Below are 18,869 nucleotides of genomic sequence, written 5' to 3'. Positions count from 1 at the left end.
TGCTTTAAGAAAAAGCCATCTTTAGAAAAGAATTTAAAGAAAAAGCCCAACCAACACTACGAACTGAGATCTGAAAGCAAAACTGAAGCTGCAGACTGCAGTACATGTCCGAGGAAGCGTATCGCGATGGATAGGGTGCTCAAAGCTGCAAGAAGCTCCGGTTCTCTCAACCTATCAAATCGCTCCCTCAGGCGAGCCCCCACCCCAAAAACTATTTCTCCAATAATCACATTCAACTAGTTCTTCACATTTCTGTCCCTCCAAAATCTGGACAAATCTTTATCTATTCATAGCTGATATATGCCTAATTCTTTCATTTTGCTTATAAATCCAACTGGTATATGATTGTTGTTTTGTTAAATTTGTTGTATCAATTGCATTATGAAGATAATTGATTAATGCTAGAAGGAAATGCGTCACGATAAGTGCATAGCAGATTAGTACGTTGATAGATATCTGTTTGATATTGAGGTTGATTAGATAGCATTTCTGAATTGGGAATGGATTTGCATTTGTCGATACGAAGTTCTTGAAAAATGTTCGTGCTGTTAAAATATGTTCTTAGCATCGTTTATACATTTACGGATGTCAACTTGACACATCTTATTTGTTTGTATTGAAATACCCGGGAGTAGATCTACTTTCTTTCTGCATTTTGCATTTGAACATGTTTGGTGTTTAGTTCTTATGACATGTATGAAAACTGCAATAATTTTATTCTCAAAAGATAGGCTAATGGTTCATTATATCCTTAAGTATTTAAGTTTTTTTACTGTTTCTGGAATGACAAGAATCAAGAATGGCACAAATTTAGGAAAACTTGTTAATTGCTAATTCACAGTGGTTCACTTTATTCGTAATTCATCCTAGTAAAGCATGATGAAGTTAACTCTCTATTTTATTTACTCGTGTTTGTACTCCCAGCGATGTGCCCGATGAGGTGTACAAAAGTGTGGAGGCAGTTGGAACGGATGAAAAGTGGTGGGAGGTAATTTATTTTAACTTTTTTTTACCTTTGTTCTCCCTTAATGTGCCTTATGAAATGTTAGCTAGAATAGATGGAGTTGCATATAATTAAGAAAGACGTATAAAAGTGGATTTATGGCTTCATTGCTCGTATTGCAGGCTGTGGAGCTACAAAAGCTCATTTTGGCTCATAATAGTATCGAATCATTGAAGGAAGACCTTAGGAATTTACCTCAACTGACTGTATTGAATGTTACCCACAATAGACTTTCCAAACTTCCAGCTGCGATAGGAGAGTGGGTTTTGTGAACATATATAACTATCATCATTTTGAAGAATGTTTTCCCATATATTTTTTTTTTTATGTTGTCTATGCATGTTTAATGTGTGATTTTGTATTTTCTTGACCTATTTGACAGGCTTCCTATGCTAAAATCATTAGACGTGTCCTTCAACTCAATACTAAAAGTACCTGAGGAAATTGGATCGGCATCTTCTCTTGTCAAGTATTCTTATTCTTTTTTTCTTCCTCTTCTTCTTCTCAACTTCCCTTGTCAACTTCTTCTGCTTTTTCTTCTTCTTTTGTTTTGTCCATACCTCTTCCCTTTAATTTTATCAAAATCTAGTAGATTTTATTCATCATTGTTGCTGTTTCTGTATGTTTCTGTGTGGTTTGCTTCTTCTTTTTTGTTCTTAGTGTTTGAAACATCTGAGAAATAAACAAGAAATATATTGAGCTTCATTGGTATTATGAGCATTGTATATAGCCTTGGCCTCCAGTTGATTGAATTTGAGGAAGCTACATGTCTTCCATCTCTATCTCCTTTTTTTCTTTTTTTGGTTGGGTGGGGGGGATGATCACCGATCTGCTCTGTAAAGGTTTATATCCTCAACATTATTGGTCATGACTGCTCTTCTGTGCACGTGATCTTTTTGGCTTGTCCTGTTATCATTTAAGTGCCTTAAACTTGAATTATATTACATTTTCTTAGTATTGCATTTATTGGTCTTCGCTGCACATCTAGGACCCCCCGTCCTTGGTGAATTCCACTCTCTTCTAATCTTAAATTAACACAACCTCTTGCTTCTTACCGAAGCATAATTTTCTTATTTTATCTTTTCTTGTATTGAAAATGCTAATGAAAGGAAAGAAGAATAATAACTTGTATAACGAGTGTCAGAAATGATTGAGAATTCTTTTGGTAGCTCTTTTTGGATTGGACTAAACATAAGAAGTCTTAAATTGAAATGAAAATTTACTTGTAAGAAATAATAATAAAAAATACAAATAATTAAGATACAGCCACTATTTTCCTTTGGAAGGAAGACAATCTTAGGTCTTAGAGTTGTTGATGCTTTGGTACCAAGTTGAAAGATGAAGGAAGCTCATCTTTTTACCTTGTTTCATCAAAACAAATCATGTTTTGGCTTAAGTGAAAGACATTGACATGAAATTGAGATCCAATCACTTGTCATGATTTATTTTTCTAACAAATCTAATTTAGACTATTCATTCATAATCAATGTAACATTTTAGCGATTTCAAGATGAGATTGTGATGACACTCATAGGTCACCATCGATTGTTACTATTTTTTTTCCTGAGCACCATCCATTGTTACTCAAAAACCCACTTTACTACATATACATGGTGTTCTCAATTTTGTGGTAGCCATATATAACAAAATCATTTTGTTTTCAATATGTAGTATTTTGTTCCTTTGTTTATTTGTGCACGACTGTTTTTCTTCTTCTTCTTCCTTTTTTTTTTTTTTTTTTTTTCCTGCAATGATATGTCCAGATTTTATATGATCATTCCAGGTTTGATTGTTCTTCCAATCAGCTTAAGGAACTTCCAAGCTCCATTGGACGATGTTTAGAGTTATCTGATTTGAAGGTAATGCTTTACCATGATTTTTTTTTTTTGGTAAGTAATGTAAAACTTTATTGAAAAAGCGTAAGGCACCCATAGCTACACATGCCATATACACAGGGGCTCTCTAAAGCCCAAAACCCAAAAAATAGTAAGAGCACCCACAACCCAACCAACCCAAAACGCCCGCCAACCCAACTCACAAGGCATCAAAGCCCAAAACCCTCAAACGCTAACAAGCATGAGCCTTGCCCATTCCATGCCTAGATGATGCTCTCTTTGCATCATAGTTAATGGAGCATTCCAAATTCAGAAGCTCCTTTCTACCCTTAACCTTCTGAGGGTTGTCCTTTATTGAGTCTACATTCCCCTCATCCCCCAACAAAGCCTAATCCAATAAAGTGGCAGGGGGAAAATCACCCAAAGGGTACGGAAAGTCTTCATCCTCCCCATCCTCACCCCAAAAATCTTCATCCTCCCCATCACTTACCACCAACTCCAAAGGTGGATCAAAACCAAACAGCCACTTTAGAGGTTGACCCAAACTTGGCACCTTCTCCCTCGCTACAGACGGGGCACTGAAATTTGACAATGACTCGGCAATCAGGCTTTCCTTCATATTCAAAAATCTGCTATCCCTCAACTTGCGGTTATAGCGCCTCACAGGTTTAGGGGTTGGAAATGTAACGCCTCACGGTAATGCTTTACCATGATGGAATGACAAACATCAGAGAGTGGCTATGTGGTTGGTAAAATTTAACGCAACTATTTAGTTGCCTGCTTGTGGCATGTGATTTATTTGAAGTTTAACCTCGGGACAGTGCCAGGTTGAGTATTCTAGATGTAGATAAATCAGCATTTGGTTAAAGAACCCATACATTGTACCATAATGCAATCAGTAGATGTTAATTTTTTGTAATTAATAAATTATATATTGCTATGTTAATCAAATAGAAACAAAATGTCATTTATATTCGATGATTCCTTCTATTAATATGATCATAGAATTTTGTTTTTTATTCAAGATATATGTATCTGAAATGGAGAATGTTATATATGTATTCATAGAGTAGAGGATATTAGGTTTATCAACTTATATTGATTAAAGAGCTGAGACTCCTGATTTTGTGAACAGCGTGCTAGTTGTCTCCTCTCAGTGCTTGTACTTATTATTTTTGGAATTTTTATGATTACTTGTTGATAGTAGGAACCCCCTTTTTCCTCTTCTCCAAGCTCCTTCCCCTGTAGGCGCGTGTTGACACTGGCTTCTTTTGTGTTTCTATTGTCTTTACCCTTTGGGGCTGAGTGATTGTTGTGTTTGGTGGAATTGTGGACAATGGGCTATGTGAGTTGGTTTTATGTCGAGCCTAAAGCTTTTGAGCTCTCCATGGACAAAGGGGGATCGTTCCTTCAGTTGGTTGAGAGAAGAAGAGGGCTAGCCAGTGTTGTGCTGTTGGGTAAATGGAGTATTGCCTGGCTTAAAAACACAGTGGAGTAGCTGGTGGATAAGCCAAAGGTCACAGAGTTCATCAATTCATGTAGGGAGGGGAATAAGGCTTTTATTGTCTAGAGAGGGGCTAATAGATCAGGCAGGTTTCTAGAGTTGGTGAAGTATGCGGTGGAGGCCGAAGAGGTCTCATCGAAATTTTGGAGGAGCAAGAAGGGCGGAGATGGAAAATATTTGCCACTGAGATGTAAAGGTGGTGGCTTTCTTCGGGTCCTCTCCCGAGGCTGTTATGAGACGTTGCTCTGGTGGCTTGCCGTCTGTTGAGGCGGGAGGCTCTTCTTCAGGGTCCATGGGTAAGGAGTTGGTGTTAGGGGGCAACAAATTCGAAGGTGGTGAGAAAGACAGCGATAGCAGTGAGAGTTCCTCAGCCCCTTGGACCTCTGGGTAATGCAAGGTCTGAGCCCCTTGCAAGGACTGTTGGTTCTGATTTCTCAGGTCTGAAGACCTCTGCTCGAGGTGCTGCTTCTGGTTTCCCTTTCGGTGATGAAGCAGATGACGAGGAGGAAAGAATGTGGGGATGATTAATTGTGGTGTTGCAGGTGTAGGAAGAATGGGGAGTTAGTAGACCAACTTCTACTCCATTGTAAGATCCCAGGTGCTCTTTAGAATACTATTTTCAGCAGTGTATGGCTGATTTGGGCTATGCCTAGAAGGATAGTAGATCTCTTGGCCTGTTGGAGAATGCCAAGGGTTAGGTTTCAGCTTGATGCGGTTTGAAAGATGATTCCGCCTTGCCTAATGTGGTTTATGGAGGGAATGAAACAATCGTAGCTTTGAGGACTGTACAGGACCTTAGTGGAATTAAGGACTTCATTCTTTAAGACTCTCTTTCTTTGGGCTGCTGTCTCATATTGTAGTATTTTGAACTTTCATGCTTTCTTAGATCTCTTCTCCGCTACTTGCTAGGCTTCTCTCTTGTATACTTTCTATGTACATGAGTTGCGCTTTTTAATCAATTTGCGATTACTTATAAAAAAAATGTGTGCACTTTGCTATTTTGGCGATCTGGTAAACCCTCTTGACATAAAAGCAATTTTTTATTTGTTTTCTGCGTCGCATGCGTTCTTTGATAACATTTGGCTTATGACACTTTTTCCCCAGGCATCAAACAATGTTATTACCAGCTTGCCAGAAGAACTAGCAAACTGTTCAAAATTGACAAAACTAGATGTGGAGGTATTAGTGAGATCTTTACTTTGAGTACTTGATGATGGCTGGTCTGCTTGTATATATACTGGAAAGCAATTATTTTTGACCTATTTGTGGCTACAAATGGGTATTGCATCTTATATCTGTCCCAGGGAAACAAGCTAACTACGCTACCCGAGAATTTGATTCCATCGTGGACCCTGCTTACTGAACTCAATGCATGTAATTATCTATAGCTTTGTTGAGTATTAGGTCCTACTTGTATATCTGCAGATATATTCAAGTTGTGTTGTTACTTTAATTGGTGCAGCAAAAAATGTATTGGGGGGTATACCAGAGAACATTGGGAATCTTTCACGTCTCATTCGTCTTGACCTTCACCAAAACAGTGAGTCAATTAAGCAAAGGGTTGACTTTTTGTTTTAAAAAAAAAAAAAAAAAAAATTATTTTTGGTGTTATTTAAGCCCATTTCTACCACCTCTTCTCAAAAATTTTCTTTGTAACGAGTTCTGCAGGAATTTCATCAATCCCACCATCAATAATGGGTTGCTCTTCTCTTGTGGAGTTCTATATGGGGTCATTTTCTCATTTATTCTTTCTTGATAATTATGTGGGGTTTCTTCTACTTGAAATATCAGCACCTTTGATATTTATATGGCTTTGGTGGCATCACATTTCAGGAATAACACACTGTCTTCATTGCCGGCGGAGATTGGGGTGCTTTCGCATTTAGGGACTTTTGATCTTCACTCAAATCAGGTAGCTATAATTATCTATTTGTCTTTGGTAGAAATATGGTGATATTATTTGGGAAGATCTTGTTTCTATTAGTTGGTTAAGATAGATAGGCTAGGCTAGAATGATATTTTTGTGTGATCCTTATGTTCAGCCTTTTCAGTTATTACCTCTTGAATTCTGTTGATCAGATCTGATTATAATAACTTTTCATGTAAATTCTCTTAGGCCTGTAGATTTGATTGTGTGAGCAAACTTGTATGTACCCGATCCGTGTGGAGGGGGTGCTTTACACAGGTCCAAGGTCTACTTGACAGGGGTGGGTACACGAAATGCCCCTGCCTTGGATGGGTTCCTCATTTAAAAAAAAAAAAAAAAAAAAAAAACATTAAATAAATTCAGTAGCAATGGTGGAGTCAATTTCCATTAGTATTGAGTGGTACTAAACAAAATGTTATGGATGTATGAGTTTTTGTTCTAGTGATATGTTTGAGTAAATGCATGAAAAGGGGTCCTTGCTACTTCTTGTCCACTGTTCTTCGAGTTTTGAGCCGCAGGGTAAATGGTTATTCCTTAACATGTTATTTTTTTAGTTGTTCAACATATTTTTGTCTGCCAAATTGCAAAATAAACTCTATTTCAAGTAATTCAATCTCATTAGAAATGCGCATAGGGTTGCAACTTTAGTACACAAGAAATATACAAGAGAACTCCCTAATTAGGAAAAAAAGATGAACAGAAGTTCAAAAAATCAGAAAAACTAGAAAAAAGCAAGCTATTATGTGCTGCCATCCATGTGTATAAAGGGTTGAACATAATCATTTTCAGCTCTACAACTGAAGTCTCTATATCTTCAAAGCTTCGTGCATTCCGCTCTATTTCATGTGATGCTTCCTCCATTTGTAAGATGAAGGTTGAGGTTGAGCTCATGGATTCAAAACTCACTAGATGCATGTCTAACTTACTAATCTGCCAAATATTTTATTTTGCTTTTTTTTTTTTTTTTTTTTTGGGGGGGGGGTGTCTAGAATACTCAGGTGTAAGATCTGCTAAATATAAACTTAGTCTGCTAATCACTTCATATGCATGCAGTTGAAGGAATATCCAGTGGAGGCATGCAAATTGCATCTTTCAGTCCTGGATCTTTCAAATAATTCATTGACTGGATTGCCCCCTGAAATGGGTAAGGTTTGCACGTTATAGAGTAGTATCAAGTCATCTGTTATGTTTTTGTAGGAATTTCAGGTTCCTGAATAGCTTATGATACATTGAAGAAATCTTGCATCAATCATTTAAACAAATATGATCAGATCGATCCAGTTTGTCCACACAGGAAGATCTTGTAGGCCAAGATAAATTTTTACTTATCAAAAAAAAAGATAAATCTTGGTTTAACTTTTGGCAAAGGAATCTTATCATTCTAATGCTGAATCTAAGCTCTCTCTCACTTCCTTTCTTTTTTTTTTTTTTACTTCTAATTTTCTTTTTTAACTCAACTGAAATCAACAAAGCCTTAACCCCTTTTCTCTCAGATTTTCTTTATGAATGTTAGATTTATAAATTTAAGCATTGAAAAACAATGCAAAAATTGGGAATTAATATGATTAATAGATAGTGGATAACCTAACTTCTTATTGTTTGTCTAGGCAAGATGACTACCCTGCGAAAACTTTTGCTTGCTGGCAATCCTTTGCGAACTCTTCGAAGGTGAGAGTCATTAGCCCTTAGCATGTTCAATGTGTCTTTTGATTAAGGGATTATCCAACTGATTCATTTCCTTCTGTAGTTCATTGGTTTCTGGACCAACGACTGTATTACTGAAGTATCTTCAAAGTAGACTTTCTGAAGGTGAAGGTATATCGGTTCTTGTTAATCATGCTTCAATTTTATGATCTTTAACATACTAGGTCAATTGTCTCTGTTGTTGAAAGAGTACTAGATTTTCCATGCAACACCAAATTTCATGGTTTACAGATTTAAGTTATTTTCTGTTTTGAGTAATTAGATTCAAGTGTCTCTCGTAGATTCCGAAACTAAGACAACAACAAAAGAGGATGTAATTGCCATGGCAGCTAGATTATCTATCACTTCAAAGGTATCACTCATTGTAATTCTAACAGATTTTTTTTATCGTCCGTTTTTTGAAGATAATAAGCTTTTTCTGTGGTTAATCTGTCAATAGTTTTAGTGTTGTTGATGTAAGCTTACTTTGCTTATTGGATGTTACCAAGAAAATGACTATTTTACGGGTTTGTATGATCTGATTATGCAGTCAACTTGTCACTTCTATTATCTGCTTTATCTAGAGAACTTGCTGCATATTTTTCTGCTGGTAGAGAGGAAGTGATATTGTGTGATAGATAGAACCCACAAAAATTGAACATGTTGAAGGATGCACCTTCTAAGACTAGGAGAAAAGGTGTTGGGGGGGGCGGTGTGGGGCTCTTGTTCTGGACATCATGCAAAACTCCTTTCTTAACAGCTCCCCCACCCAAAAAGGACTTCCCATATATACATGCCATGTGATCCCGTAAATTGGTTATGTAATATGTTAGAAGAGTGTATTAGGGTTTGGAGGGTATTTTGGTCATTGTTATATTTCTCAAAGCCTATATAATAAGATGTGTGAGGTAGGCTATGTAAGTTGGACCAGCCTCCTCGTTCTATCTAATATTTCCATGCAAACCTCTTAACATGGTATCAAAGCCTAGCGTTTAATCCTTTTCGTAATACTGTGTGTTCCTCCCTTTCCTTCTCTCTGTTCCTTTCTTTCCCTTCCCCCCTCTCCCTTTTTTATTCTCTCTCTCTCTCGCCCACTCGTCTTCCTGTTGATTGAAGGAAACTAAATTATTGGGCTTAATTCCCGTGTTAGGAGAGTGATGGCGCCGAGATCACTGTCATCAATAGTGTGATGTCGCCGTCATTACCATGGTTGGCTCTGTCGTCATGGGTGGGTTTAGTGTAGCCAGCAGAACCTTACTCATGGCTACTAGAGTTTAAGTTGTGCCCTGTTTTAAACAAATGCATCAGGGTGGTTGGTTGGTGTAGTCGGTCAGTCAATTCTGTGGTGGTTGGTACCATCCGTGGTGGCCGAAGGCAAGTGTAGTGGTGGTTTGGTAATTTCAGTGAGTGGGTCTCGGTGGATATTACGTGGTTGTGATCTGCGGTGGTTCCTTTCGTCGCCATCAGAGTGGTCACTGACGACTTTCCGATGGCTTTGGGAGAAGACGAATTCTGTTTGGTTATAGGTGCTCCCTGTCTCCTATTCTGGCTAAGGCTATCCACATTTTAGTTTGGGCCGGGTCCGGCGCAACCCAAAAACTGATCATGCCATTTCAGCCCAAATCCAAGTTATGTTAGACTGGTTCCCATATCGGGCAACCTGGTTCATCAGCCCGACCCACTTCGATTTACTGCATTTGGCCAGTCCATTCTGGTTCAATTCATTTATCGGCCGGTCCAATTTTATTTGATTCACTTTACCGCTGGTTCAGTCCGGTTCAGGCCAGTTTGATTCATTTTGCTGCCAGTTCAGGTCAGTTTTTGTCTATTTCATTCAGTTTTGACAAGGTTTGAGTAGTTTTCAGCTGATTCAGGTCTATTTTAGCCGCTTTCTATTCATTTTATGCACTGTCTTTGTTGTTTTGCTTCGGTTTGTGGCTGTTTCATGTGAATTTTGGCCTATTTCAACATTGTCAGTGGTTCTTTGGCTAGTTGTTGTAGTTATTTGGCATTGTTCAGCACTGCCAACACATTATGGCCACTAAATCAGATTTACTCAGTTCAGCTTCTATGGGTAATGCTCCTATGAAATTTGTGAAACTAAATGGAAAAAATTATGTTTGTTGGTCGCATTCTATGTAGGTATTTCTTAGAGGGAAAAGTTTGTATCCTCATTTGCAATTAGGGAAACCTTCAGACTCTTAACTCCACAAGCCTTTGGGACTAGAAGGACAATCAAATTATATCTCTTATGTTGAACAGTATTGAGCCTCACATTGGGTCTTCATGTATTTATCTTCCTACTGCCAAAGATATTTGGGATCATCTCAAACATATGTACTTTAGTATTGGGAATATCACTCGGATTTATGAGGTGTGTAAGCAATATTTTGGGCAAGTACTACAATCAAGTTGTGGTTGGACTCTATTATGGATTTCTAACCACATTTCCATAGGGCCCTCTTATCTCTTCATCTGCAGTTACATAAACCGCTTGAATATAGGTTATGGATCCTGCTTTGGTAGAAGTACTTCTTTCTTGTAAAGAACCCATTTTGGTACTAATAGTGGGTTGATAACCCATAGCGGAAGGCATTCTGCCCAATAAGGCAGATAACAAGAATATTTCTAGTGGAACATCTTTCACAATCCTTGGAGAGAGAAACCGTTTCAACATAAAAAACCAACAAAAACTAGAGCAAATATATAATACCGAAATCGAAATTGTCGTGATCCTAGAGCCGGATGGCTAGCTGATCCCAAGTAGCAAGGTGTAAACTCCATTGAGTTGAATAATTGACACTTTTATTTTTCTAAATCATTCTATTAGTATTTGAAGTTTTGGTTGTGTTGGATGATTTTGGTTTGTTTCTCACTTTTTGGGTATAGAATTGAAAATTGCAAATTTGGGCCCTGGCTAGGCTTTGGTACTAAAGGATGGGGTGGGATTCAGATTCATCTTGGGTTCAAAACATCAAAAACAACAAAAACTAGAGCAAACATATAATACCGAAATCGAAATTGCCGTGATCCTAGAGCCGGATGGCTAGCTAATCCCAAGTAGCAAGGTGTAAACTCTGTTGAGTTGAATAATTGATACTTTTATTTTTAAAAATCCTTCTATTCATATTTGAAGTTTTGGTTGTGTTGGATGATTTTAGTTTGTTTCTCCCTTTTTGGGTATAGAATTGAAAATTGCAAATTTAGGCCCTGGCCAGGCTTTGGTACTAAAGGATGGAGTGGGATTCAGATTCATCTCGGGTTCAATCTACCACTTTTGGGTATTAAATGTTGTGTCACTATGGCTGCATGTGATTCATTTATCGTGTTGTTTTGTTACTCTGCCCACTTCTTCCTCCACTGTGATTTCAGTTATTTTAGCCAGAGAGCTTGTGATTCACCTTTCATTTATTTTTTCTGTCTACAAATAGGAAACTTCACCTATAATAAATGTTGTAATTTCAGGAACTTTCTTTGGAAGGGCTTGGTTTGAGTGCTGTTCCATCAGAAGTATGGGAATCAGGTGATGTTATAAAAGTAGATCTTTCTAGGAATGTCATCCAAGAGCTGCCGGTTGAACTTTCCTCATGTGTTTCTCTCCAGGTAAATTTCTTAGCTGTCCTCTGTTTGCTCATTAGATGTTAATGGGAAATAATGATAAAGTGAAATGCTATTTGTATTGGTCATCCTAAGTGACTCTACTGATCTCTTAAAAAGTAATGGAGGCTTCAACATCTTTTGGTTAAATCCAGAACTGGTTTCTATCACAGTCCAAGTCAGTGTATCCGTTGATAAATAGAAAGATATGTCTGCTTCAGATTCTTTGAATGGTAAGCAGTAAAATTTGAAATTAAAGCAGTCATTTTGTTGCAATAAGGTCCAGCAAGATAATAAATTATATGGACATGCTTTTTAGAAGCCCAGTTGCTTTGATGTTTATGCAAGGTTGCTGTCAAAGCCTTAATGTGTATCCATGTGCTTTAAGTATTGAGATTCCTATCAGTTTCAACATATTATGTGCTCCACCCAATTCAACTAAGCCTTACTCCCAATTTTTAACATTTTGTATGTAAGTCAAAATCTTATGCCTTTCTATGTATCAAGTTAATATCCTTGACTATGATTTGAAGTAAGATCCTTTTATCACATGTTATCCATTCCTGTTGGCTCCTCATTTTCTTGGAAAAGCATTTGAAGGGGTTAGGCTCTGTCAAAAGTGGTGTTCTTTATGTGGATGGCAGTATTAAGGAAGATCTTTACTTTGGATAACTTGAGGAAGAGGAATGTCATTGCGGTAGATTGGTGTTGTATGTGTAAGAGGAGCGAGGAGGCCATAGATTATCTTTTTCTTTATTGTGAAGTGGTGAGAGAATTATGGGTTGCGTTCTTTCGTCTTTTTGATGTTGAGTGGGTCATGCCTAAAAGGGTAATAGAGTTGTTGGCTAGTTGGAGAGGTCAATTGGGAAGCCATAATATTTTAGAAGTTTGAAGGATGGCTAATTTGTGCTCAATGTGGTGCATTTGAAGATTGCGAGATTTGGGTGGTAAAGCTAAAGTTTGTTATGTTCAAATCCCTTTATGCATTGCATGGATAGTGGCGTGCAATAGTCCTTACTTTTCTAGTTTTACTAAATTTTTGGACTTTTGTACATCTTTTTCTCCCTACTAGGGGGTCTCTCCTATCTTGTATACTTGGGTTACACCTGTCTGCACTTTTTAATGAGATTGAATTACTTACAAAAAAAAATTAATCACACTTTTTTTTAATGTGACTAAAAGATTGCATGACCACATACATTGCAGACTGAGTGGTTCACCGGTGAGATTTAGTTCAAGTTGATGGAGTGAGATAAAGGTAGGCCTAAAATAACATGGGTAGAAGTAGTGACAAAGAATATGTTTAATAGGAAGGCAATAGAACAGAATGGCAAAAATAAAACTACATGTCTCTAATTAGTTGATGAGGATCCATAGCCAACCCTAATTTCATTTTGATTAAGGCTTAGTTGAATTCAGTTGAAAAGTTTGTTTCCATGAAATATATTGTTGCTTCTTGGGTGTGTAGAAAATAGTCTGTTGTTCAGGCCATTTTTTTTATTGGTAAGTTACACGCACCCGATGGGATTCGAACCTACAACCTCACCCTCCACCTTGCTTCAAAGGGAGGAAGTACCATTTGAGCTAAAACTCATTGGTTGTTCAAGCCAGTTTACCAAAGGTATCATGCTAGGTCAAGTTGAATAGAACTTCCTTGTCAAATACTTTGTCCATCCTATTCCAGGAGTTTTTCATAATGATAAATTGGTTTGTTGGAATCTGAAACTGTCTATTAATACATCAACTTCTTTTCCAAATTTGCAGACTTTGATTTTATCCAGGAACCAGATTAAAGACTGGCCAGGTTCAATTTTAAAGTCACTTCCTAATCTTTCATGTTTGAAGCTGGACAATAATCCACTCAGACAGGTAAAACAGATCTATTTATGATTGACAGTTTCAAAGAGTCTTTTTGCATATTCTACTTGTCAATGAATGAGATCAAAATTTATTAAGAGCTCTTATGGGAACATACAGGGGACATAATTTTTCCGGTTATTGTGATATTCAAGGCCAAGTTTTTTATTCTTTTAATGAAATTAATTTCCAGAAGTTCTCATCTCTCTCTGTCTCCCCCCCAAACCAAATACAAAAGTGCATGCATGAACACACACACACACACAAAAACAGGAATCACACAAAGGTAGATTGATAAATTAGAAATCTCCGCCATTATTGCCCCCCCCCCCCCCCCCCCCCCCCCAAACCAAATAAAAAAGTGCATGCATGAACACACACACAAACAACAAATGTGTTAAGTGTATGCGAAAACAGGAACCACATAAAGGTAGATTGATAAATTAGAAACCTCTGCCATTTCCTAGTAGATAAAGCACTTTTTTTTTTTTAAGTAATTAATATCATTAAAAGTGTAAGGCGTTCCTAGGTACACTGGAAGTATACAAGAGAAATTACCTAACTAGTAGAAGCAAAAAGATTTAAAAGAACAAGGAAAGCATAATAACTAATCACAAAAAAAGAAACAAAATCAGTTGGCTAAAGATACAAAGTATTGAAAAATAAAGACTTAAATCTCCTCCACAGTTCTCCCACAATCCTCACTATTTAATGTGCTTTATCCACTGGACTTCCCTACATGGATATAGATGGTATGCTCCTAGATCTGTGGCATAACTGTCTGGCAAGAAGGTTAGGACTTACAATAGAATTAAAACCTTTCCTTAATAATAGACATGCACACAGATACACTTTTTTTGTTTTTAGTCTGTTGCCAATCTAGAGGCTTCACGTTGTATGACAATTGTCATGAGATTTGTCTTGTTAGAAGTTAAGAATCACTGCAGTCAGTTCCACATCGTAAAAATTTCTGGAGTTGTTTTTTTGCATGTCCATATTTTGAGACCTAGTGATGAGAGGGTGGTGGGATTTCAAATCTATGCGGATATTTTTCCTCGTGTGCACTACAATGTGTTTGTGTACCTCTGTCACCACTATAATCTGACTACCTTCTTGCTACTTCACCTTCAGATTCCATCTGTTGGATTTCAAGCAGTCTCTAGGGTTCAGGTTCTAGATCTAAGTGGTAATGCTGCTTCATTACCAGAGCATCCTGTATTTTCCAGCATTCCTCATCTGCAAGAGCTTTACCTGAGGTCAGTCAGCTGGAAATTACAATACTATCTCGCAGATAGATGCATATACACAAACATTTTATGCATATGTTTGCTTATATTCCTGCATGTTCCTTGTGCTTCTATGCTTGTAAATGTTGGTATTTTCTCCAATGTCTCAGTTATTTCTCTTGCATCTTATTTGACTTGACAGAAGAATGCAACTATGTGAAGTCCCATTGGATATATGTAGCTTACAGCAACTGCGGATCCTTGACTTGAGCCAAAATTCCCTTCAATCGATTCCAAGGGTAATATATTCGACATGTAATAATGCCACTATTTAATTGAGGACTTGTTAAAGTCAAGGTCTTGGCTCTAATGTTTATTGAAGAAGGAAATTTTGTGATATGTAGCTGATTTTATTTTATTCTCATTATTTCGCATTAATTACTTTCCATGTAAGATTGCAATTTTTTCCTATTTTGGGCGCATCAACTGCCAAGTTTGTGAGTGTGTTTGTTAATATTGGCATGCAGGGGTTCCAAAATCTTACTTCTCTTACTGAGCTTGACCTATCTGACAACAACATCTCAGTGCTTCCCCCCGAGCTGGTCAGGATATGGAATCCTTTCACCGCTATTTTGATTTTATGGGTTATGAAGTATGGTTTTAATAAGATATGATGCTACATAGAATCTGTGTGGTCTACCTAGTGATTAATTTCAGCAGCACTTATCATATTATTTTTTGAAATTTGGAGAAACTGGAGCCATCATTTTCTGAAAAGTCAAATCTAAAAATAACTGGTTTTGATAGATACTTTTTTCTATTTGGTTAATGGGGTCGTGAAGTTGGGTGTACTTCTAGCATAATGACTTAGTTTTTATTTATCTTTTTTCGTAATTTTTTCAGAAGCAAACTGAATGACGGAAAGCATTTTTGGGGGGCATAATTCTGACTATATATTCTCATATCACCAAAGAATCGTCCTATAATGGTTTTTGTTCAAATTCACATGACATTTAGCCTAAACAAGTCTAATCAATTTTTTCTTAGCTTAACTAATTTAAACTTCTATCCTTGTCTTTTCCTTTCTTGATTTTAAAGTATTAAGAACCTGTTCCCCAACCAATAGATCACATTAATATGGATTGAACAATAAGCATTTGACTTGGGGAGATACCTACTCTGCATGATACATTTGTCTGACTAATTTCAGTGATTTGTTACGTTATCCAAGTTAAAAACTAAAGAGTTCTTTGCTCAGGGTTTACTTGAACCAAGCCTACAGGCGTTAAGACTTGACGGAAATTCATTGAGAAGGTATGCTACATATTTCTGTTTCTCCTGCTTTTTTTTTTTTTTTTTGGGTTAGCATTATTTAGATTCTGTTGGAAGCTTCATAAGCTTTGCTGTGATTTTGTGGTTTGGTGGGATTGTAGCCTAAGAAATTCCCAGAAGATAGTTAATAAACATCAAATCCTTCCACTTTTCTCTAGCTTAGTGATCTGAACTTCTTGATTTTAGTGAAACTTGAGGGCAATCTGTTTATGGTACCTGTGATATCAATGGACATTATTATATTATTACTAATATTGTTATCTTTCTCAGATAATATTGATGCACTAGTGCACAAAAATGCAAGGTTACCAAATCGATTTTTGCAGAACTGAAATATTATTGATTACTGGAAATTTATATTCTAGATCTAGCTTAGCAGAGAAAAGAACTAACAATTGAGGAAGGAAGGCAGACTTGTGTAAATTTATTAATGCCATGTAGGAGGCAATTGTGTGATGTGAGGGACAGGATTGGAACCTATTGCATTAGCTCTGCAGGGTTTGCTGCTTAATACTAGGTCAAGATGCTTACCGGCGCGCATGTGGAGTTCAAGAACCTTTTTTATGTGAATCATGCAATCTTCATTAACTGTTTTGGAGTCATATTTTGTATCCCATTTTGTGTACTCTGTATATACAAACATTTTAGTACTGCTCATGTTGCTTGAAATAGTTTGCTGGTAATTAAGATAGAAGTATGATCTGATTATAAGGGTACACGATGCTCTTTTTTTCTTTTTACAGCATCCGGAGGGCAATTTTAGACCGAGGAACCAAAGCTGTTCTGAATTACTTGAAGGACAGAATTCCTGAGTAGTAGTTTCTTCACATGATTCTCCTCCTCCTGGCTGGGGTAAATTTTCACTCCTTTTCTACGGTTTGTGTTTGAAAGCTTGATGTTAAAGACTACATTGTTTGTACATCTCTTGATTGTGATAATATGTATTTATGTATAATGCACGACTATCGTTTATCATTCTGGTATTCAATATCAATATACTTCTGGGTTACACTGTTCATTGAGAAATGCTAGGTTTTTCAATTTTTTTCTCAAATATTTGGTTCCAAGATGATGTTTCACCATTCTATCACCTTATATCTCTATTTATTAAAACAATAGATCACGTAGAATGGTAACACATCATTTTGGAACCAAATTTTTGGAAAACCTAACATTTGTCCTGTTTATTTTCCTAAATTTGCTTTTCGGTTGTTGTACTTCTTTCTCTTTCCATTGTGGTCTAATACAATTTTCATGGTACCCGAGTTTTCAATTTTTCTAATCACATCTGTTTTGTATCCAATTATTATGGTCACTACTTTTAAAGCTCCTTAATGAACTCTAAAAATGAAGTTTTTTTTTTTTCTAAAAAAAAAAAAAAAACTCATTTTGGCTTTAAAAGCTTGATTTTCCAACCCAATTTCAAGCATGCTCTAAGAACTTGTTTGTGAATTTTATTAAGGAGCTTAAAAAATGTTTTTAATACATAAAACAAGAAAATTAACTTAGAAAACACTTTTTTAATAATAAAAATAAAAATAAAATAAAAAAATTGCTCCAAAAACGTCGAAAAGGAATTTGTCTTTTTCTAGCTTTTTATTTTTATTTTTTTTTAGACAATACCTATATGTTCTAACGCAATCTCGAACAGGCTTCAAGTTCTTTGGAATTAGCTTATTACCCCTTGGCACTTAATAGCAATTTGGTCATTTATTTTTATTTATTTTTGGGGAAGCTTGAAAGTAAATAGACTGGTAAGAGTTTATTTGGAATTGTGATTTTAAAAAGTGCGATTTTAAAACGCAGTTTATGATTTATGGTGATAGCTGTTGTAGAGTTCTGATATATGATGATAGCTGTTGTCAAGAACAAATTAAGTTATTAATGTTAAGGTCCCAAGGAGTAACTCAATCGGCTGGAGACCATGCCTTATGAAGCGGAGGTCGAGAGAAATCTCCAATGAAATCTACAACATTAAAAAGACAAAAATGACCAATGAAATCTCCAAATCCTTACCATTCATGAAGGGTAAAACAGTCATATAACAGAAAACAAAAATTCACTGTCCAAAAGGTCGAGAGACTCTTTTTATATATATTAGTTGGGAGGGCACGTCCAAGGCTCGTGCTTGATTCCTTGTGTTACTTAACATTAAAAATTCAAATTCAAAACCATGTATAAAAAGTGTTTATAACAGTTAATTTTTAATTCCTGCACAAGCGCATACTTAATTTTTTTCTTAACTGAATTGATAATATAGCATTACAAAAGTTAATAAATATAAGGTACAAGAAAAGATTAAAGTTAATCCAAATGGCACACATTGTAACATAAGAGAGCATATGTTATTGTTTTTTATTTACTAATATTGGAAGACAAATTAATACACTGTAGAGTAAAAATGTATTTGTTTGTCTTCCTTATGTGCCATTCATTGATACCAAAAATAGTTTTTTTAAAAAAAACTTTTCAATCTATTAATAGTGAGAAAATAAATTCATTCAACCTGCTCTTGGGGCCAGCCACCCAGGCCGAAGGCCTACGACTCAAAGCTCAATATTTTGAGTAGCGCGGAGTATTGGCTAGGGATTAATTTGGTGGATCCTGACTAGACCTTTATTTTCAGTAAAAATTCTCGCCTTGGTGGGGAAAAGCCTGAAGTATTGTCTGATCTATAAGTGAACCTAGGATACTTATCCTTTTCCATAAAGCCTTCAAAAATGAAATTGAATTGGCCATGGCATACTATCAATTCTAATTCAGAAAATCAAATTCATCGAATGTGGCTAATCTAATACATTAATTGTAATCACTTATCCACATTCACTCTTGACTAACCATTAACACTCAGAATATCAACAATGTTAAGTCTCAGTCAAAGAAACATAAACACAACTAATATCCA

General features: G+C 36.4%; 1 protein-coding gene across 3 annotated transcripts; it reads left to right on the top strand.

Moving 5' to 3' along the window:
• Window positions 1-18: 18 nt before the first annotated feature.
• Window positions 19-16,982, top strand: LOC132175172 (Leucine-rich repeat (LRR) family protein). 3 transcript variants are annotated; one of them, XM_088514678.1, is made up of 21 exons: window positions 19-191; window positions 925-988; window positions 1,126-1,262; window positions 1,386-1,472; window positions 2,787-2,862; window positions 5,447-5,521; window positions 5,647-5,716; window positions 5,805-5,882; window positions 6,011-6,071; window positions 6,176-6,254; window positions 7,323-7,413; window positions 7,877-7,937; window positions 8,017-8,078; window positions 8,255-8,325; window positions 11,418-11,555; window positions 13,314-13,418; window positions 14,538-14,662; window positions 14,835-14,931; window positions 15,160-15,234; window positions 15,891-15,946; window positions 16,708-16,982. In XM_088514678.1, the coding sequence occupies exons 1-21, from the start codon at window positions 127-129 to the stop codon at window positions 16,778-16,780; spliced, it is 1,746 nt and encodes a 581-aa protein (XP_088370804.1). In that variant the 5' UTR covers window positions 19-126; the 3' UTR covers window positions 16,781-16,982. The 3 variants fall into 3 exon arrangements, with proteins under 3 accessions (XP_088370804.1, XP_088370803.1, XP_088370805.1); XM_088514677.1 differs by having other exon boundaries at window positions 20-191; window positions 8,017-8,084; XM_088514679.1 differs by lacking the exon at window positions 1,126-1,262 and having other exon boundaries at window positions 29-191; window positions 8,017-8,084.
• The last annotated feature ends 1,887 nt before the right edge of the window (window positions 16,983-18,869 follow it).

This window comes from Corylus avellana, chromosome 3 (genome assembly GCF_965113065.1).
Source record: "Corylus avellana chromosome 3, dhCorAvel1.hap1.2, whole genome shotgun sequence".
NCBI lineage: Eukaryota > Viridiplantae > Streptophyta > Magnoliopsida > Fagales > Betulaceae > Corylus > Corylus avellana.
Note: the sequence above shows the minus strand (reverse complement) of the source record. Positions and strands in the feature narration are given on the sequence as shown.